The sequence below is a fragment of the Camelina sativa genome, chromosome 11 (assembly GCF_030686135.1).
Source record: "Camelina sativa cultivar CO46 ecotype springtype chromosome 11, ASM3068613v1".
Lineage (NCBI taxonomy): Eukaryota > Viridiplantae > Streptophyta > Magnoliopsida > Brassicales > Brassicaceae > Camelina > Camelina sativa.
Genome location: NC_141890.1, coordinates 43,294,287 through 43,314,621, shown reverse-complemented (window position 1 = coordinate 43,314,621; position 20,335 = coordinate 43,294,287). Strand labels below are relative to the sequence as shown.

Here is a 20,335-nt window from a genome sequence, read left to right as displayed (position 1 = left end):
TTTTTTTTTATTTAACTAATCAAATGAAAATTGGCAACTTGCCACAAAGATAAGAGAATGTTGCCACGTTGGGTTGAGCGTGTGTTGTATGAGTCATTTGTGAATTATTATAAGAAAATATTCATAAAATTAGTTGTTTAATGACTATAAAAATATTAATGAGTCAGATGAAAACAGAAGAAAACGATGAGACAAGATAGTCAATTCAAAGGAAGAGAGAAGTGGTGGCGTCACGAGCACAAGTATCTGCAGAATCTAACACTATTTCATTAATTATAGATTGCACTAAAAACGGTTGGGCACCCACATGCTTTTTCGTTCTTCTTTTGATAAAAAAGACCTTTCTAGTATCTGATAGATCGAACTCAAAATGTTGTAATTTAATATCTTTTGATAAGATTTTAATTTTGTTTCGAAATGTATGTACCAGTTTAGTCTATATGAATCAAATTATTTTGTTTTAATTAAAATTAAGATTTAAGAAAATCCGCTATTTGTAATAGGAAAAAAGTACCAGCTAGTATCATTACTATACGGGAATATATACACGATTATCCAGTTTATCGAAACTACTTTTAATACTATTACATTTGTTTTGTTTATAGTTCAAAACTATATAATTGGAAGAACATGTCCGTTTGATAAATTGTATAGAGAAATTGTAAGATAAAATGGTAAACTATTATGAAATAGTACACAAAACAGAAAAAATAACGATACGTAAAAACCGTAAAAAAAAATGAGAGTAAGTTTGTAGTAAATTTTTTGTAATTAGTGAATCTTAAAACTATATATTTATAAAATTTTGTAAAGCTGTTACCTATCAAACCCACAATTCCACCAAGCCAAAATGTACAAAGTAAAAAAACTATACATGGTCGTCCACATGCTTTTGTAAATATATAGAAAGGGACACCAAAATCCAGGTCACCTCTCTCTCTCCCTCTTTTTTTCTTATTTTATCAACGTCCGAAGAAATTAGTATACATGTGGAAAGGGACACCAAAATCCAGGTCACCTCTCTCTCTCCCTCTTTTTTTCTTATTTTATCAACGTCCGAAGAAATTAGTATACATGTGGGAAACGAATAACATTTCGTTTGATTTGATTCGCTTTTTTTTTACTCGTTACACTCACCTCATTTTTTTGTTTCTTTTTTCGAAGGAGTTCTAGAATGTTAGTTTTTTTTGTCGTTGTTACCATACAGAAATGCACAAATATAGTAACGATAGCCTAAAACAATGTTTAACAGATACATGTACTTTGTTATCATAAAAAAAAAAGTGAACAGAAGATTTATTAGAAATGAATCAAAAGTCAAAACCAAAAGCGAGTTATATATATAGAAAATTGGAGGCATGAAAAGACTTGAACTCTAGGCAATTGTTGCAAATTCAATATGGAGACATTATTACCAGTCGAGCTGTTGTTATGTGCGTGCGATACACTTAAAATTTACAAATTTATGTTGTTTTAAGCAGGTAGTACAAGTCATTCACTTAACCCTTTCTCAACCCGTATCTTCTTCGAGAATAAGTAAGGAATATCATAAATGAATATTCATTTATTTTTATATTCAACTAATTTATTTTATTTTTTCTTTTATATTTGACCTATAAAACACTCTCTTTCCCAACATCAAAGCTCAGAACAATATCCACCAAAAGAAAAAATCGTTTTCTCTTGAGTTTTTGATTTCCTCCTGTGGCTTCTCATTGTCTGTAGATCAAATCTAGTCTGTGTCCCGCACACACCATAACCCTATCGAAACAGAGTACGTTCAATGGTAGTTTTTAAACTGTCAACGTTCATGTTTTGGAAGAGGCCATCATCCAAAGGAGGGCCGGGAGATGTAGAGGTTCGTCACGGCGCCGGCCACGATGTTGCAGTTCCACAGCACCTTCCGGAAGATTTTGGTGGTGGCTCTCTCCCTGAAGCTGAAGATGTGTTAGGCGGCGATTTGGAAGTCGGTGGCTCTGAATCTGCAGTTGAGATTGCACCTCTGGACTTGGAAGCCGGTCTCGTTACTACCGACGATCGTCGTCGCCCCGGCTCGTGGAGAAGGGTGAGCTTACTTTTTTTACTTGCACGTTGAAATAAATCAGTTTAATTCTGTAACACTTTTCGGGTTCAGATTTGGGTTTGGGTTTTAGCCGACGCCACCTAGCTCATTAGTCATTACTTACTTGGCTTTGTACGGATCTTACAGGGTACGTTGAAGGGAGTATGTCACGCGTTTTATTATAAAGTGGTAATCGAGAAGTTGAGGAGGACTACAACAAGAACACCAACACCAACACCTGACCAATCAGCAAGCGTAATAAATGATCTCAGTTTAGTACTAGTAGATTTTTAAGATCTGGTTTCACTTAAACTCTAATCTTGATGTTTTCTTGTAATAAGCTTGTACGTGATCACCAAGAACCAGAACAATCAGCAAACAACGGTGTTTTTTTTTTTTAATCTTTCTTTCTTTTTTTTTCCTACTCCCAATTTTCGTAAATCATAAATTTTTTTCCTTGTTGTCTCCGCCTAACCGGAGTATAGAACCTTATAATTTTATTAAACCGGAAACTCAAACCGAATTAAACCGAAATTAAAAAATCGTTTCTATTTTTTTTTTTCTGGGTTTTTTGGGCACAGAACCATCAACATCTGGTGATTATGGGATTGGATTGGAAGAACTCGTTCAACTAGTCAAAGATCGTAGCCTTGAAGCTTTGAATCGATATTATGGGGTAAGCACACTTGTTTGATTAATCTAATCATCTCTTTCGTTGATTCTTTGCTCTTTAGATTTTACTCTGATTTACCCATTTGATGATGATGATGATGATGATGATTCATATAGGTTCATGGGTTATCAAATCTACTGAGGACTAATCTAAAACTGGGCATAGATCGGAACGATGAGGGGATACAGCATCGTAGGAACACATTTGGGTCGAACACATACCCTTGCAGAAAAGGAAAGAGTTTCTGGGTAAATTTACTTACACAAACAAAAGTTTCGTTTTTTTTTTTTTTTTTTTTTTAAATTTGGGAAAGCGCTTCAATTTTTTTTGTTCCACTGGTTGTAGTGCTTTCTCTGGAGAGCTAGCCAGTCTCCTCATTTGCTGGTTATCATGCTTGCTGCTCTATGTTTTTTGCTGCTGCGGATTTTCACAATGGTGAGTTTTTTTTTTTTTTTTTTTTTTTTTTTTTTTTTTTTTATAATCTGTACAAGATGATCTTAGTACCTTTTTTGGTAATTATGTTTGACATTAACATTTCCTGTTTACTCTGATTATCTCGTTGGTTATAATATTGTTCCTTTGGTGTTTAGGTGTTGTTCTTTGTCAAGGGGGATTCTTTTAGATTTGAGCTCTTTTCAGTTATCTGTCTGAGTTTATTTTCTATATCTCATGTTCATGACATTTGCAGGGTGTCCTCGATGGATGGTATGTAGAAGCCTGCATCATTTTGGCCACTGTTCTTGACATCATTGTGAGAGGTATCGTAACTACAATCTTTCATGTTCTTGAGTTGCTGTTGAGTTACAAGAGTGAATATGGAAAGTTGGAAACAATCAGATTTTGATTTTGTTTGTCTCCTATTTTGCAGCTATCGCCGAGTACAAGCATTCTTGTTGGTTTGAAAAGTTGACTGAGGAGAAGAGAAACGTGTATGTAGAGGTGTGTTCCTGCATACGGTTTTCTTCGTCCCTTGTGTGCGGTGTTGCACTTTCCCACATTGCTGAACGTTTTTGGTTGCAGGTTATTAGAGGTGGCAGAAGAGTCATGGTTTCTATCTATGATATTGTTGTCGGCGATATTGTACCCCTCAAGAATGGTTTTCAGGTAAGCATCACACTTTTAACAGATATATTTCTTTGGCTTGTCTGTCTTGAACTTCACAATTTGTGTGATTTTTGATTAATGGTGCAGGTACCTGCAGATGGTGTCCTATTTGTTGCAAACTCGTTGAAAGTTGACGAGCAAGAAATTACTGGCTCAGACGAAATTGTATGCTGTACTGTACCCTTGTTGATGACCTGTATCATTACCTCCCCTGTATCTCTAATCTCTCTTTTCAATTAGCAGGTTCAAAAAGATCTTCAATATAATCCGTTCCTGTTATCTGGCTCAAAACTTATAGAAGGCATAGGCACGATGCTGGTAAGCTCTCCAGCCACGTATCTTATTTTTTTTTTGTTATGCTTGACACATCCATCTCATAGATGTATAGCTACTTTTATTAAAGATGAGGCCTATGTTGAAAGGGATAAGTCACGTTGATAAACACTATAACTATAACTGTTTCTTCACAACAAAATAATTCATTGGAACCTATTCCGTGTTTCTGCATACAGCTTCTCTTTCTTCGCCTCAATGCTGTCTCTTCTTCTAGTGCCAGCAATAGATTGATTGATCTTGAATAAAGTGAAGTTGAGAGAAAAGAAGTAATCTAGAACTGTTTTTTGTGGGGAGTGCAGAAATGCAAATTCTGAAACCTGAACATAGTTATACTCTGTGATTTTTTTTTCTTTGTCAGTTACAAGATTGGTTTCTATGCTTGCTTTCTCTGTATATGGTTCTTGATCTTCTGTTTCACTTTATTCTTTCCCATGTATTAAGGTTACAACTGTTGGAAAGAACACTGGATGGTGGTTAAAGATGGAGGAGATTCGACATGAGACTGAAGAAGAAAAGCCCTTTCAGGTCTGTTTTATATTGATTACTAATTTCTTGCTACCTATAACAGTTTGCGCGTTTATCATCTGTGATTTGTTTTACTAGGGATACTTGCAATGGCTTGCGATTTCTGCCAACTGCTTAGTCCTTTTGTTTGCTTCAGTTGCCGTTATTGTTCAGTTGGGCCTGTAAGTCTTTCTTTACTTTACAATGTACCCATTGCACATTTGTTCTGCATTCAGATCTAATATCTCCAGCTCAATAAGGACCTAACAAGCTTGCGATTTAATTTCAGATACTTTTGTGGTCAGACCAAAAAGTCAGATGGAACTCCAATGTTTATTCACGGACATACCTCGGCCCATGAAGCAACAGAATTTGTGATCAAATCCCTGAGTTTTATGGTACGGGAATGCTGAAATTTACTTTTGTGGCTAAAGTAATGACATATGGTCTTTTATTGGAATTTCGTTGGCGGTTGCCAAAACATGATTTTTTCAGATTGCAACAATCGTAGTGGCAGTGCCTGTTGGACTGTCTATAGTTGTTCGCTTGAAGTAAGTCTCTTTTCCTTTTGAAAATCTGTTTAATTAAAATACATATCAGAAAATGGCAAAGTAGTCTGGTAATATAGTGCACAATCAATTGCTGTTCGAAGAGTGGCAGAACTTAAAGTATGCCTGCTTCTAGTTTTTCGTTGCAGTTTATATCGTTTCGCACGACAGTTACTTTCATGTTTCTCATCTGATCATTTTCCTCTTTCCACCAGCCTTGCAAAGACAATGAGAAAAATGATGACTGACAAAGTTTTGGTACTCAGCTTTTAGATCCCATTTTCTAATGTCGTTAGAGCATCGACGTGTGCTTTACCATCGTAAATGTTTTTCAGGTGCAAAGACTCTCTGCATGTGAAAGAATGGGATCTGTTACAACTATAGTATGTCATAAAACTGGAATTTTAACTTTGAATCAGGCAAGTGTTTTCTTTTATTTGCAATCATCTCTTTCCTTCTTCCTCTTATTCTTCCTGAGTACCTATTAAAGCATTTATTTTCTGCTAAGCAGATGTCGGTGGTCGATGTCTGGGCTGGAGGAAGAAGAATGCAAGATATGGATCATGTTTCACAGTTTCCCACGTTTCTGAAAGAACTAATCATTGAAGGCATTGCCCAAAATACAAATGGCAGTGTTGTTTTTGAAACGGTAAGTGTCCTGGATTACCGCGTTGATTTGGACATAAACTGTAATATGAATTATTCTTAGTAAGTTCATACTTAATTATAGGGAGCCATTGTACCAGAGGTGTATGGATCACCAACAGAACAGGCCATTCTTCGCTTGGGGAATAAGGTTTTGTTTGTTTCTAATCTGACATTACTACTTGCTATAGCTATTATGTTTATTACTACTGACTGTTAGTTACTTGTATTTTGTAGTTGGGAATGAAATTTGATGATGTTAGGTCAGCTTCTTTAGTTCATCATACTATACCATTCAATCCAAAGAAGAAATATGGAGGCGTGGCACTACAGGTAACATAACCTTGTCTATATTGTTGTTGAACAGATATATACGCGCGCGCACACAGACATATATATACTAGTTTTCACTTGACACAGATACTTTGTTGCAGCTTTGTTAGAGTCTGTAACTGCTTGACTGTAAATCTGCCTGCATATTTTATGCTATATTTGATCCTTATATAGTTGTTTTACTTCTTATTATTCATTTCTAGCTTGGTACACGAGGCCACGTTCATTGGAAAGGATTTGCAAAAGTAATTTTGAGTAAATGCGAATGGTATATGGATGGGGCCAACAACCACAGAACTATTGATGAACAGACACGAAAGGTTTGTATATGAATCTAGATGACTAATTTAAAAATGCACTATTATTTCGCGTTCGGAGTTTTATGTAAGAGTCCATTCTCTCTTAAGTTCTTTGAAGGAACAATTGAAAACATGTGTAAGGAAGGACTGCGTTGTGCTGCACTTGCTTATCAACCCTACGACCTAGGAAGTCTTCCAGCCAATGAGGAACTTTCTGTAATACCTCAGGACCTTGTTTTGTTGGCTATTATTGGTATCAAGGTAACATTTCCAGTACCCATTCTAAATCCTTAGTTAGTATCAATGAGAATTGGTACCTGATTCCATTTTCGTCAAAGCCTATGAAGTCTTTTCACTACTAACATTACTTATCCAACGTTTTTAATAACATGCAGGATCCTTGCCGGCCAGACACAAGGGATGCCATTCAACTGTGCAATTCCGGAGGTGTTAAGGTGCCATGATTATATTTTTTGGTTCTGTTACTGGCTGTATAACTATTATGCATTATGCATGAAACTTGAAGTTTCTAAACTTTGATTAGTAGAGAATGATTTCCTACTCGAATAGTTTGCTATCTCTCAAATATTTAAACCGACTATTAGGTACTTTATCGTGTGCAGTGACACCTTTAATATTTGTTTCGGAAGTAAATAAGTTTAAGCAATTTTTTTCTTTTTTATTCGTCTACTTTGTAAGTGAAGATGTCGACTTTCAGGTTTGAAATTGTTTTAGGTCAACCCCTTTTACTGGTCTACTTTCTAAGTGGAAGCTGTTGATTTCAGGTTTGCATGGTGACAGACGAAGACGTTTGGACTGCACAAGCGAAAGCAATGGAATGTGGGATATTGAGGGATGCATCTGGCCGTAATATAAGGACAGGAGCTCAGTTTCGTGATCTTTCCGATCTTGAGAGAGAGCTGATCGCCGGAGAGATCTTAGTATGAATCCATTCTTCTATATTTATTGTTTAACGTATATATTAATCTTTGCACATCATGAAACATCGATGACTGGAATCATGAGATAAGATAGTTGGGTTCAGTATCTATCGTCACACTGTCACACCTTGCTAAGTGACATAATTTTTAATAGTTCTATATTAGCCGACTGGATTGAGGTAGAAATTAACACACTACCCTATGTGTAGGTTCTTGCTGAATCTTCTCCCAGCGACAACCTTCTGCTTGTCGAAGCACTGACGAGAATAGGGCATGTAGTTGCAGCCACAGGGATGGGAATACATGATTCGAAGACACTACTCGCGGTCTGTAATTATCATATTTAAACTCAAAAAGTAATCACACTAGTTCAAAGAGAACATGAATTCTAAACAGAAAAACATGTCCATCATCACTTTTCTTTGAACAGGCGGGTGTTAGCCTTGCTATGGGAATTGGAGGAACCACAGCAGCAAAAGAGAATTCCGATATCATTATACTGGATGATAATTTTGCTACGATTGTCAAGGTTGGTTTATTATATGCTTGGTTGATAAACTTGGGCAGTAGCGGCTTATAGAATGCATACAATAATAATGAGCAAGCTTTGACCTTTGGGCAGTGAAATTTTGTTTAAATCTTTCTGATAAGATATTAGAGGCTTGTTTGGATAATGCAGTGTATCATATGGTCTCGATCGCTATACACCAATATCCAGAGATCTATCCTATTCCGGCTCACTGTCAGTGTATCAGCATTAACTCTCTGTGTGGTTGAGGTTGTGGTTTATGATGCATTTCCACTTAACGCCGTGCAGGTTAAAAAATACTATCCCTTTGTTACTTCATCATCTTGTAATCCAGCTTTACCACGATTTGAAACCTTTTTTCCTAACCCAGTTTTTGCTTTTCCCTGATGCAGCTTCTGTTGCTTAATCTTATTATCGACATCTTAGGAGCATTTGCACTGGCATACCGACCAAGAGCTGATCGCCACCTAATGGGAAAACCACCGGTTGGTATAAGGTATAAAAATCTGAATAGGATTAAGGATTCGATTTGATTAATAAGTTAGTATATAGTTGTCGTTGGAAAGAGACATTACCGTTTTGATGCCGCAAATTTGGAAGAAACTGTTGAGTTTTCTGTTCTGATTAAAACACACTATCTGTTGTACGTGAATATAAGCAAACTGATCATACATATGTATGCCTCTTTTTTTCAGAGACCCTCTTATAACCAAGACGATGTGGTCCAAGTTGATAATACAGGTATGTCCGATAAAATATTTTACTCCTTCATAGTTTAAAATGCAATTCCTTGGTCATAACTCATAACTAATTAACTATACGAGGTTGAGACAAAAACATGATTACTATATAGATTAGAGACACACACACACTGACTTGGAGAGGTAAATAATGCTTCTGTCATGACTCATGAAATACCTTACCTCCAGGTATTTTACCTAGTGCTGTCGCTGGTACTCATAAATTCTGAGAAGCTACTGAAGCTGAAGCATGGTCCTACCAGCAATGCTGAAAAAGTGATGAACACATTTATATTCAATTCGTTTGTCTTCTGCCTGGTAATGTCCGATTTTTCCCATTCGTTTAATCAGGATATGCGAATATGTTGATCATCTCTATGTCTTTTTAAAATGACGCAGATGTTTAATGAATTTGAAATCCAAAGCATAGACCAAACCTTGAAAGAAGTCCTTAGAGAGAATATGTTTCTCGTTACAATAACCTCAAGTGTTATATCTCAGGTAAGTCCTCTGTACAAGGTGAACACCAACTTTTCTTCTTTTTTTGCTTTTCTTATATATACCTAAACCAGATATACTCTCTTTTTGTGCCTTCTTTGTCAGATAATCATAATGGAGTTCGCAGGCATGTTCATTTCTTCAGTCAAGCTTGACATGAAAAAATGGGTAACGACAAGTCTTTTGGGATTGCTCAGGTTCTGCTCATAGAGATCCTCAATTAGTTTATATAATCTTTACCTTTCACGTTATTCTCATTATATTTGAACTTTTTTACAGCCAAGTTGCCACTCGCTTCCCTTACTCAGCCAACCAATACTACCGTAACTGAGATTTGTCTTGCCAATATAGTCACAACTACCGTAAGAACCTTTCACTACTTCCTAATATTCTAATGAACCACACATGAATATCTTATTTTTAGAATAATACTGAACTTACAATTTTCATTTCAGGTCAACTTTTGAAGCCTCCTTCTAACTTTGGTCGCTTAGGAGGCTGTTGTTCTCTGCGTGGGTGTGCGTGGGAGATATTCAATAATGGGAATTATTGTACTGTGTACATATCACACAGTACAGTTAATTCAGTCAAATTCATCTCCTCTTCAAGCTATGTAGAGTGATGAAATGCCCAAGTGTCGAATTTTTTTTAAGTATTGTTCAATCAGTCCATTTCCTCTTCAAGCTATGTAGAGTGACATTGGGTGAGAGTCAATCAATTACTACAACCAATATATATATATATAAAAGTTCTGTTCAATCAATTTGTCTCTTCATTTTCGTTTCACGAGCTATTGGATGTTCCTAAATCTTTTGATCCAGCCGATTTGTTATTTCTTCCTCTCGCTTTGGATTTCTATGAGAATTTTCAGTTGGCTCCTCCTATATCAAAGTACACACCATTCCTCCTCCTAGGTGGTTTACCGCTATAGATAGAGCACTACGATTTTATATACCGGCTAGACCTTGGGTGGGTTACTACTACTAGTTTATTATTATTACTCATACACACAAAAACCAAAAAATCTATTACTACTACAAAACATTCATACCATATCCGTTGTAAGATGTAACGTGTGGGTTTTACAGTACACCCGCCCGCACCTGATCTTTTGACTTTTATTTTTACAAACCGAGTCGGTTTGAGGTTTTTGTCTACAGATCTAACGGCTTACATTGTTTTACAACTATAATCTTCACTTGACGCGGCATGATCTCAACCGTAAAACCTTATAAAGCTGACAGTTTCATCTAAAAACTCTCTCTGGTAAATTCGACAGATTTCGATTTGGGGAACCCTAAAAAAAAAGAAGAAATTCGAAAGACTCGAACTGATCCACTTCTCGAATCCGTAAACATTTCTCTGTGATATTTTGTTTGAATTGCGTGTGATGGGTGGTTTAGCTATGGAGGAAATGCCTTTATCGGCGCTATTCGAGCAAGCTAGGAAAATTCATCTCGCTGCTTCTGAGTCTGGTGTTGATCAGGTGCAACCCTCTTACATTTTTTTTCTTCTTTAATTCGAATTCGAATTCGATTAGGTTTGAAATCGCGAGCTTTTATAAACTGAATTGGACGGATTCTTTTGTTAGGATGTTGTGAAGAAAGGATGTGAGATGTTTCAGAAGTGCGAAGACATGATTGGGAAACTGGGCTTGTTCTCCTCTAATGAGACTAAAGAAGATATTAGCACCAACAATCTCAAGTATCTTTTGGTAAATTTTCTCTTGCTATCGAGTTTTGGGGGTTTTAGTGGTATGTTTGTATTCTAGTTTTGTTATTAGTTTTGGTGTAGAAGAAATAGCAGAAAATTGAACAACTTTGGCTGGTCCTGTTACTTTTTTAATCTTTTATAGCTGAAATTGTTGAACTATCTAATGTGGAGTCTGAAATTTGGATTGTGGACTTACTACCAGTTACTCTGTGGTTAGATCATAAGATTGTGTGTGCTTTTGAGTTGTAATCTTTAAAGTGACGAGGAATTTATATATATATATATATATATATATATATATTATTGTGATTGTAGGTGCCTTACTATCTTGCGGAGTTGACGGAGAAAATCATACAGGACGATCGGATTCAGGTTGTCAAGGCATCGTATGCAAAGTTGAAAGTGAGTTTTCTGTTGAGTGTTTGCTGGTTGGTTGTTATTGCATCCCTTTGATAATAGTGTGCTAGTGGGAATGAATGAGCATTTGGTTGGAATTTTTTAGACTGATGTATCATCTTGTTATTGTGTCTAGGAGTTCTTTTCGTTCTGTGAGGCAATGGAACTTGTTCCGGATGAAGAGTTGGAGGCTTCTTCACGAGGAGGTTCTGGTGCACCTGCTGATCGAAGGGCTCTCAAGGTAGATGCAGCCCTGTTTCTTTTGTATAATCACGAGAATGGAGTTTAATGTTTTCGGATTTTGAAATGCATGCTGTGTCTTCATGACTATGATACTCTTTGTAGATAGCTCGATTCAAACGTCAAAAGGCGGCTGAGGCAAAGCTTCTTGAAATTAAAGAGAGGAAGGAGCGACGCGGACGTTCAACTAAAGCAGCTGCCTTGTCAACTCCTGTGGAAGCTGGAGAAGAAGATATTCCAGATGATGACAGCGAAGAAGAGAGAGAGGTTTGTCCCACTTCTTGTTTTTGCTGCTTTCTTTAATTTGATTTTCTTCTAAGCCTGGTCTTATGACTTTTCTCTGCAGGCCTGGCTATCATCAATCAACTTGGCTGTTTGTAAGGTTTGTCTAAAACTCATTTACTAGAATCCTATGATTTGTGTCAAGGTGAGGCTTTATCTTGTGACTGAACTTCGCTACAGGCTATTGATCTGTTGGAAATGCTAAAGAGAGAAGAGGAAATGCTCTCTGCAATAAAGGAAAGACAGTTAAAGGTAGCTAAACCTCGCTGTTAGTTTTTTTTACATGCTAACAAAACGATTTGAGAAACATATAAACGAAGAAAATTGTTATGATCCTTTGATCAGGATGGAGAGGACGTGTTTTCTCGGGATGCTCTTGATGATCGTACAAAGAAAGCTGAAACCTGGCACAGAGACGCTGCTGCGAGGGTACAGTACTCTAACCCGGCACAACCAATCACTTGTGCCACATTTGCGCAAGATGTATTAGAAGGAAGAGCTTCTGTGTCACAAGGTCACGAACACAAACACCAACCTCTTATATTCGGTCCAGCAAGCATCGTGGGTGGACCGCTTTCTACCAACAGAGAGAGGATGATAGCTCAGGTTTTCCAACCAAGTCACAGGTAAACAAAAAACTATGCTCATCAGTCATAACAAAATCTTAATCCATTTTGAGATTTTTAAAAATGGTGATTAACTTGGAGTTTATAGGATGCCAACAATGTGCATAGAGGATGCTGGGTTAACAGAGATGAATATAATGAATGATTGGCAAGAGCAGACGAAAAAAGCCATCGAAGAAGCAACCACCTCATGGTATAACGATAAACCTCTGAGAAGAAAGGAAGAGGACGAAGAAGAGGATGATGAAGACGAAGAAGCCGTGATGAAAGCTAGAGCTTTCGATGATTGGAAGGACGATAATCCTCGTGGTGCAGGTAACAAGAAACTCACACCTTGCGGCTGAGAGATTGAATTTTAGACTGAGACACACACATATTTAACACTTTCTCCCTCCTTTTGCTCCTTATTTCCAAAACCTCTTCTTTCACTTTTGTTATCTGTAATGTAATCCATCTTTTATACTCTTTAAAGTTTAAACCTTGAGACTGTTACAAATTTACAGCATAATTTTAACTACTTTCATTTTCGTATGTTTTTTCTTGGAATATTATTTTTAAATACGCCGACTAAAAGATGCACTGTATGACAGATTTAGTAAAATATTAACGTGTGACTGGATCTGAGTGAGACCCATCTTTTTTCAGTCCTCCATTATTGTGTGACCCTCGTTCAATCACAAGCACCATTTATGGAATCAAACAGCAAAAGAAAAACGAGAAAGATAAAAAAAGAAAAGAGATAATACAAAACACACACATTTTGCTTGTGAATGATTAAACTTCCAAAGTACAATGAACATATCACACTAACAAATGTAAACCAGGATTCAACCTATACCCTAGTTTCCTCCTGGAAACAACACTTTTTTTTGTGACTTTAAAAAAATAAAGAAGATGAAAAACAAGAACGTGGACAAAAAAAAAAGGATCAGATTCTTCGATCCAAAAAAACGAATACTCAGAAAAAAAAAGAAGATGTCAATGAAGATTGAAACAATAATATAAATTTGGAGATGTACACAAAGTGAGAGAAACTGATGATGATGATACTTTTTTTTTTACCCTTGAATGCATTGAAACCCTTCACAAATCCAAAGCCAGATTCCGAATAATATAGCACAGATGCAGAAATCAAACATCAACACAACCCAAACATGTTTCTTCCATATCTGTTTAGCCTTTTGTCTATGATGATGATCACTAAACAGCCCATTTCTCACTTCCTTGCGTAAGACTCCATTGTTACCATTCCCACATAAATCAACCTTCTTCTCAGATATCTCCTCCATCGAACCAACACCATCGCAAGAGACATCTTCCCCTTCCGCTTCGTTATGATTATTATGCAACCTCTTCTTCTTCTTCTTCAACGCCTTCAACGGTTTCCCCAAAAGCGGCATCAAAGCAGCTCTCCTCCCTTTAGACGAATCAATACTCGGGTTACGACTCTCCCTCGCTACGCTCCTCGGCGATCCAACCAAATCCATATCCAATTCCAAATCAACATCAACAACACCAACACCAACGATCTCCGCGAAAACTGGATCGAGCTTCGATTGAAGACAAAGCGAAACCGGGTTATTAACAACCGTATCCGCATCGGATCCGCCGACTCCGATCAGATCCTCCATAACCGATCTCAAACGATTCAAAACCCAGAACGATTCGGATTTCTCCATAGTCTCGTCGAGAATCGCGAAATAAACAAAGGAATCGTCGTCGATCGCGAACGTGTACGTCTTTTTGCGAACAGTGTGGGAGAACATCGAATGATGCGGAGGCGTGTTCTCGATGCATCGTAAAGCTACGGCTTCGATTCCTGGCTCTTCTTTTGAGACGAACTCGGCGAGGACTACGGTTCCTTTCGCGATGCAAGTGTACGACAATAAACTCGGATTCGAAATCATCCTTTTCCTTTTTTTTTTTTTTTTTGTATATAAATACTGACTCAATGGAGATTCACAAAAAAAAAAAAAAAAAAAAACAGAGATCGTTTAGGTTTATTTCATTCGGGAAATGCTGATCAGAGAGAGAGGAGATGATTCTTTCTCTGATATCTCTTTTCCCCTTCCTCTTGCCCAATCTGATCTGTTTCAATGGTCTCTTTCTAGGGTTTGCGGAATTTTCTAGGGGAAATAACAGAAATGGTGTGATCCATTATTGGAGAAGACGACGATACTAAAAAAGATATATAAATACAGCCTAGCCCAATGGGAACTACTACTGTATACTGAAAACCACCATTGTATATTTACAATAATACCCCCACAGTTATCCGTGATTCGAGTAATTCACACGTGCTAGGGTAACGCCACGTCGGACTAACAGTCCTTTATTTTTTTTAATTTTAAAAACTTATATTAAGCGATCGTGAAGCAGGTGTAGAATTTGGGGAGTGTTATGTAATAAAATAGAGGACATGTTTTGATATGTTTGAAAAGATGAGGGACCTAGTGTTAATATATTTATTGGGACGTCGTTTAAGTAAAAACATTGCGTTGTTTGTTCAAAGTGTTTTGGACCCGAACAAAGATGGATCAACCCGACCCGAAAAATGGCTCTGGATTGGTTATCTCCGCCACTGAAACGATGCGGTCGTTTCTCGCCATCGCCTCCGGTGATCTTCGTCTCTCCCAAGAACTCAGAGGAATCGCTTCCGATCTTCGTTCGAAGAACACCATTCCGTACAAATTACTCCGAGCTATATGGACCGGATCCGATCCGTCGACCAGACCGGATTTGTTGGGGCTTTTCTCCGGCTCCGATTTCGTCTTCAACCGTCCCAAACCCAGAGAGAAGGTTACACACGAACCTCCAATTTTTGACATCAAATCCTTCTTTCTTCTTTCTGGGGATTTTCGAAATTCGTGTGATACTATTTTAGCATCATGCTCATTCAATCTAGAATGCGGAGAAATTTGACCTAGTTAGATTCTGTTTTTGCTCTGAAGGAGATTATGTAGATGATACTGATCAATTCAGCAACAAAAGAGGTAGTCTTTTGGTAGTTTAGAGGAATTTATGGAAGATAAGTGAGCACAAATTTGTGTGTTAATGTAGTTTTGATTGATTCAGATTCAGATACAAATATGAAAAATCCTGTTTGGTTAGTTGGAATAGTCGAGTAGAGAATCGAGAAAAGGATGCTTCGTGTTTGCTTGTTTAAACCATCTTCATGTCTCGCCATTTCTTTGCGAGTTTGTGTTTAACTTGATCTGATTTTTTTTTTTTTTTTTTTTTTTTTTCTATTGGTAGAGTGAAGAACTGAAACTGAGATTGGTAAAGCTCAGAGAAATAGCAGAGAGGAAGGAGTATGCTGAGCTTGTTAAAGATATTACACCTAAGAAACAAGTTGAAGAGCCTTTCTCCTCTTACAAAGACCAGCTCGGTTTCGGTAAGCATTTCGATTCCCGGATTACCTTTTTTCTTGTTATACATAGGTCACTGAGGATTTGGTTTTCCTTCTTAATAGGTTTACATGTGGGTCTTACCATGTTCACTGGATATTTGGTTGGATACGCTTCTTTCAGAGCTTTATTCAACCGCAACCCTGCTCTGGTATTGTTTTGTGCTTCTCTGCTCTCATAAGGAAACTCGTTGCGGTTAAAGCGAATCTTTTTTAAAATCAGCGGTGTTTTGGATTTCTTCTGTTTTCTTCCTTTCAGAGTGCTGCTGGTGGGATTCTTGGACTAGTTTTGGCGATGCTTGTGGAAACTCTTCTGTTTATAATCAAAACGTCTAGAGATGATAAGATTCAGGACTCTAAGTCGTTCACTCAGAGCTCTCCATCATTCACTCCCACTACTACTAAGAAGAATCAATAGAGAACTTTGTTTGCGTTCTGTTCCTACTGAGAAAAGAGAGAGAGAGATTTGTAGAGAGTTTAGCTTTGATACGTACGTGATATAATCATACCAGTCTGATTTGGGAATTTTTTTTGTAATCATATGACAAGAAAGAAACACAGAATTTATAGTTTTGTTTAAATAAATTTGAAGTTATGTGTTATCTTTCCTTTCTCTTACATGAATGATGAACCTAAAGGCGGATAAAACAAGCATAGTTTGGACGTTCTGTGGCCTCTAAAAACGTTTGTGTTCATCTCACTTGAAACAACAGCTAGAGAAACAAAAAACAATGCAGATTCTTAGCTCATACCACTTCCGCCATCATGCTCAGTCTCAGAAGATCATAAGGAACAGCGGTCGTTTAAGGAGGTGAAGCTGAGAAATAAAGAGCGGCGACAAGATGTGGATTCATTCTTGCAAGATCTGTATCTCTTTGATGCCAATTCTATACAATGTTAATAACAGATATACTTTACATGGCCATATAGTTCATTTGATCTCTGCACAGTTAGTTGGACCAACTGGTTCTCGTAAGCAACTTGATATCGCCATCACTGCAGCTTCAATGGATGCATCTTCTCCCTGGTTTCAAGACATAAACGTAAACAGTTTACACATAAGAAAAAAAAACAAAAAAAAGAAAGTAACACAATCATCGATTTGAATTCGAGAGAGCCTTCTTGCCTTCTCTTTCCAGTAAAACATGTTGCCGTATTTCCCAGCCAATCGACTCCAGAAACTACGTGGTATGTCTAAATCAACCGTCGCACCAACATTGAAATTCAATATGTTACCTGTTCCAAATCCGATTGTCAAGATCAGTTTCCTATCTGGATATACTTCCAAGAACTTAACAATGAGGTCTGAGATGTTAGTTACCAAAAGTCGGGTCAGCAACAAACACAATTGTGCTATCATCCACCTGCCAGAAGTCTTTGATTGCTAGTCCTGTTTCAAATACACACAGCAATGTCATCAAGTAAAAAAACCTATATAGAGATCAAGAAAGTATGTTGCTTTCAAAGCATATATCATCATACCAGGTGTAACAGGATAGTTCTGAGCCAATACTCTCAACTTAAATCCTGTATCTTTCTCAAGATCAGCTATTTCTTTAGCAATCCTTTTCTCCTGTAATCCTCAAATAGCAACAGCATTAACAATAACCACAGAATAAAGCCATTAGATCCACATGACATAAACAAGAACAAAGTGCGTAAATCAAATCCCAAGAATGAAGCATACCTGACCATTAGAGAGGAAATCAGCAACATCTATAACAGAAGTGAACTCTTTAGGAAGCAATTCTGGTTTGTTAACTCCAGCTTTTGCCTCTGCATATCCAACGCCTGCTAAAGAGATTCAAAGTTATTGAAAACTGGAATCTGGATAATTTCGTCTGCATTGTTCATACTTCATAAAGTCACAAGCTTGAGATTGATGAGTACAAAAAGCTCCTAACTTTGTGATTTTTTAAAGATTGTTTTAGGCAACACATCGACATTGTTATTGAAATCAAAGAACTTGTTGCTCAATCCCGAGTCAAAAAGCAATGATCTTGGTGAGAAGGGGGCAAAGAAACGAACCCGATAGAGATAAACCGAGAGCGAGAGCTCCAGAGAACATCAAACTCAGAGATTTTGATCGGAAACGTGAAACCCAGTTTTCGACGCCGGAGGATTTTAAGGAGAGACGAAACGACGGTGAAATTTCTCCGGAGATGTGGTTGAATACAGTAGGAGAGAAGCTTCTACATTGTGTAGAAGGAGGTCGAAAAAGCATCGCCATGACTGATGACTCTCTAGCAAAAGCTTCCTTCTTCGTTACTCTGCTTCGTTCTGGATAACGTTAAAACGCTCGCTTACTATTTCGGTACAGACCGGAACATATTAAACCGGAAATAACCAATGTTTGGGATCCATAGGATATAGTTTATCTGGTTATTGAATTTTGTGAGTTGTGTGACCAAAGACACACTAACAACAAAAGTGATAAATAAAGAAACTTTTGAATGGAGTTTGCTAAAAAAAATTACTTTATTGAGAAAACCTATAGAGAGCTTACCTAAGATAAGCGTTCACATTTTGATTTTTGCTAATAAAAAATAACATTGAAACTTATTAAACTTTCATTTGGAGCTACAGACTAATCTAAAAGAATAGACCAATCAATCATTTTTGCTCTTAGTTGTGTGGAGGGGAGTTGGGGACAATACGAGCGCAGTTATCCTTAAGGAGAGGAGGGAAGAACGGGTTCAGTGGAAACATATGAGGCCAACAGTTGGCATCTAAGGTCGAAAACGCTTTGCAACATGCGGTCTCGACATTATTGAATTTTCCTGAGAAAATTGATTTAGCGATTTCGAGCACACATCCTTCAACACTGAAGAGAGAAGACCAACATTTTACAAGATCAATAGGTGAGCCAGGTGTGAAAAGTCCTGGAAGCATTTGAGCTACTCCTTGAGTGACAAAAGTGGAAGCACAAAGGGAAACAATCAAAAAGATTGAGACAACAGTTTTGCTTGCCATCTTTCTTGTTAATCCTTTTTTGGTTTTGTTTTAGACTTAGATGCTTGGGCTGGTTTTGGATTACAAGAAACTAAGAATTTATAGGATCAGGAAACAAGATTATATTTCATAAACCGATCGAAGAGTAACATATCAGTTGTAAATTTGGTTTCATTATGTATGTAACTCATGTTTAAGTTTGATGTATTAAACTTTGTTACATTAATTTGAGTTGACTTGTGTAAATGTGGTGTTTGTTTGTTTAAGTTTTGAAACCGAAGATGTGAAGCTAATAATTTTCATTTGACCCACCACTTGTACCCAAACCGGGTTAAGGTAGTATATGGTGGATTGGTACAATAACAACTGCAAATTTATTAGCAAATGGTATGTCACGTTCTGTGAAGGCAATTGAGTCAAATCACAACTATGTATAAGTAATAGCTTAGACAATGCATAGGTTTCTTCATGTGGGATGCATTAAGGATATCTACTTATTGATTCCAAATACATATAATTTTTACATTCACTCTTCACAAGTTTTGAAGGGTTAAGTTTATTAGGTAGTAGTTACCTGCTAAAGAATTGTCATATCTATATATAAATGATTTTCAGATCAAACAAACAAATGCATCATATATTGGGAAACTACTGAAATAGCATGAACAAAGTTTAAGAACAAAGATGCTCAACAAACTTTGTAATGTTTGTAATTATAATTGAATTAAGTGGATTGTAAGAAAAATGAGCGTATATATATAACATTAGGAAAGAATTTTTGGTAATGATAATTGATAAATATGTATTTAATTAAAATCTAAATAATCTTATTTTGGTCGATTTACCATATTTAAATTTTTTGTTTTTTTTTGGCAATTTTCTAAGGATTAAGATTGTAAATAAAATTTCAAATAACAATGATTAAAATGGTAGAACCCAAAATATATTTCAAAAATGTTAATATAGATGGTATGTCACCTTCTATGAAGTCAATTGAGTCAAATCACAACTATGTATAACTAAGAGCTTAGATAATGCATAGGTTTCTTTAGGTGAGAAGATGCATTAAGATTATCTACTTATTGGTTCCAAATACAAATAATTTCCACATTCACTCTTCACAAGTTTTAAAGGGTTAAGTTTATTGGTTAGTACTTGCTAAAGAATTGTGATAAAAATGGTTTTCAGATTAAAGAAACAAATGCATCATATATTGGGAAACTACTCAAATAGCATAAGCAAAGTTTAAGAACAAAGATGCTCAACAAACTTTGTAATGCTTGTAATATAGCTTGCTTGCAATATATGATAAGCTCTCAACTCCTTCGACATAAGATCAGTATTTGTCATAAGATTAAGCTTAGATAGCACCAACAGCGGATTCAAACACCACATAACAATTGATTCCCGCACTACAAATACTGAACTAGGATTCACTATCAACATTTTCAAGAGGTTCACACTATGCTATACATATATACTTTTATCCAGGCTAAAACAAACTCCTC

At 36.7% G+C, this 20,335-nt stretch overlaps 5 protein-coding genes and 1 pseudogene across 6 annotated transcripts; 3 read left to right on the top strand and 3 right to left on the bottom strand.

The window, feature by feature from the left end:
* Window positions 1–1,647: 1,647 nt before the first annotated feature.
* Window positions 1,648–9,975, top strand: LOC104728842 (calcium-transporting ATPase 8, plasma membrane-type). Its single transcript, XM_087471322.1, has 34 exons — window positions 1,648–2,065; window positions 2,210–2,317; window positions 2,404–2,446; window positions 2,644–2,738; window positions 2,852–2,983; window positions 3,081–3,170; window positions 3,424–3,493; window positions 3,604–3,674; window positions 3,756–3,839; window positions 3,927–4,004; window positions 4,083–4,157; window positions 4,617–4,700; window positions 4,779–4,861; window positions 4,969–5,077; window positions 5,175–5,230; window positions 5,443–5,485; window positions 5,563–5,646; window positions 5,739–5,876; window positions 5,958–6,023; window positions 6,110–6,205; window positions 6,409–6,525; window positions 6,613–6,765; window positions 6,900–6,959; window positions 7,290–7,445; window positions 7,655–7,771; window positions 7,876–7,974; window positions 8,125–8,262; window positions 8,367–8,470; window positions 8,670–8,715; window positions 8,904–9,032; window positions 9,114–9,215; window positions 9,318–9,409; window positions 9,492–9,574; window positions 9,668–9,975. Exons 1-33 carry the CDS (start codon window positions 1,784–1,786, stop codon window positions 9,541–9,543), a joined length of 3,252 nt encoding a protein of 1,083 aa, XP_087327448.1. The 5' UTR covers window positions 1,648–1,783; the 3' UTR covers window positions 9,544–9,574; window positions 9,668–9,975.
* Window positions 9,976–10,364: 389 nt separating this feature from the next.
* LOC104725814 (PP2A regulatory subunit TAP46) lies at window positions 10,365–13,000 on the top strand. The gene is made up of 9 exons (XM_010444551.3): window positions 10,365–10,698; window positions 10,804–10,926; window positions 11,241–11,327; window positions 11,458–11,562; window positions 11,667–11,828; window positions 11,908–11,943; window positions 12,024–12,095; window positions 12,189–12,469; window positions 12,558–13,000. The coding sequence occupies exons 1-9, from the start codon at window positions 10,603–10,605 to the stop codon at window positions 12,811–12,813; spliced, it is 1,218 nt and encodes a 405-aa protein (XP_010442853.1). The 5' UTR covers window positions 10,365–10,602; the 3' UTR covers window positions 12,814–13,000.
* Window positions 13,001–13,209: 209 nt separating this feature from the next.
* LOC104725813 (phytolongin Phyl2.2 pseudogene) lies at window positions 13,210–14,667 on the bottom strand (annotated as a pseudogene). The gene has a single exon (XR_015570687.1). The product of XR_015570687.1 is annotated as a phytolongin Phyl2.2 pseudogene (transcript).
* Window positions 14,581–16,477, top strand: LOC104728841 (uncharacterized). Its single transcript, XM_087471321.1, has 4 exons — window positions 14,581–15,268; window positions 15,725–15,863; window positions 15,942–16,027; window positions 16,135–16,477. Exons 1-4 carry the CDS (start codon window positions 15,002–15,004, stop codon window positions 16,291–16,293), a joined length of 651 nt encoding a protein of 216 aa, XP_087327447.1. The 5' UTR covers window positions 14,581–15,001; the 3' UTR covers window positions 16,294–16,477.
* LOC104725812 (thylakoid lumenal 15.0 kDa protein 2, chloroplastic) lies at window positions 16,430–18,464 on the bottom strand. The gene is made up of 6 exons (XM_010444549.3): window positions 17,904–18,464; window positions 17,563–17,666; window positions 17,358–17,448; window positions 17,197–17,265; window positions 17,002–17,111; window positions 16,430–16,899 (listed from the first exon to the last, which is right to left on the bottom strand). Exons 1-6 carry the CDS (start codon window positions 18,103–18,105, stop codon window positions 16,807–16,809), a joined length of 669 nt encoding a protein of 222 aa, XP_010442851.1. The 5' UTR covers window positions 18,106–18,464; the 3' UTR covers window positions 16,430–16,806.
* LOC104725811 (uncharacterized) lies at window positions 18,416–19,071 on the bottom strand. Its single transcript, XM_010444548.2, has one exon. It carries the CDS (start codon window positions 18,846–18,848, stop codon window positions 18,501–18,503), a length of 348 nt encoding a protein of 115 aa, XP_010442850.1. The 5' UTR covers window positions 18,849–19,071; the 3' UTR covers window positions 18,416–18,500.
* Between the last annotated feature and the right edge of the window lie 1,264 nt (window positions 19,072–20,335).

Coding starts and splice junctions, on each gene's coding strand:
- LOC104728842 (XM_087471322.1), top strand. CDS start 1,784: ATGGTAGTTTTTAAACTGTCAACGTTCATGTTTTGGAAGAGGCCATCA. Junction 2,984..3,080: donor GAAAAGGAAAGAGTTTCTGG/GTAAATTTACTT, acceptor CACTGGTTGTAG/TGCTTTCTCTGGAGAGCTAG. Junction 4,005..4,082: donor TTACTGGCTCAGACGAAATT/GTATGCTGTACT, acceptor TTCAATTAGCAG/GTTCAAAAAGATCTTCAATA.
- LOC104725814 (XM_010444551.3), top strand. CDS start 10,603: ATGGGTGGTTTAGCTATGGAGGAAATGCCTTTATCGGCGCTATTCGAG. Junction 11,328..11,457: donor CATCGTATGCAAAGTTGAAA/GTGAGTTTTCTG, acceptor TATTGTGTCTAG/GAGTTCTTTTCGTTCTGTGA. Junction 11,563..11,666: donor CTGATCGAAGGGCTCTCAAG/GTAGATGCAGCC, acceptor TACTCTTTGTAG/ATAGCTCGATTCAAACGTCA.
- LOC104728841 (XM_087471321.1), top strand. CDS start 15,002: ATGGATCAACCCGACCCGAAAAATGGCTCTGGATTGGTTATCTCCGCC. Junction 15,269..15,724: donor GTCCCAAACCCAGAGAGAAG/GTTACACACGAA, acceptor TTCTATTGGTAG/AGTGAAGAACTGAAACTGAG. Junction 16,028..16,134: donor TCAACCGCAACCCTGCTCTG/GTATTGTTTTGT, acceptor TCTTCCTTTCAG/AGTGCTGCTGGTGGGATTCT.
- LOC104725812 (XM_010444549.3), bottom strand. CDS start 18,105: ATGGCGATGCTTTTTCGACCTCCTTCTACACAATGTAGAAGCTTCTCT. Junction 17,112..17,196: donor TGTTGCTGACCCGACTTTTG/GTAACTAACATC, acceptor GATTTGGAACAG/GTAACATATTGAATTTCAAT. Junction 16,900..17,001: donor TGTTTTACTGGAAAGAGAAG/GCAAGAAGGCTC, acceptor TCTTGAAACCAG/GGAGAAGATGCATCCATTGA.
- LOC104725811 (XM_010444548.2), bottom strand. CDS start 18,848: ATGGCAAGCAAAACTGTTGTCTCAATCTTTTTGATTGTTTCCCTTTGT.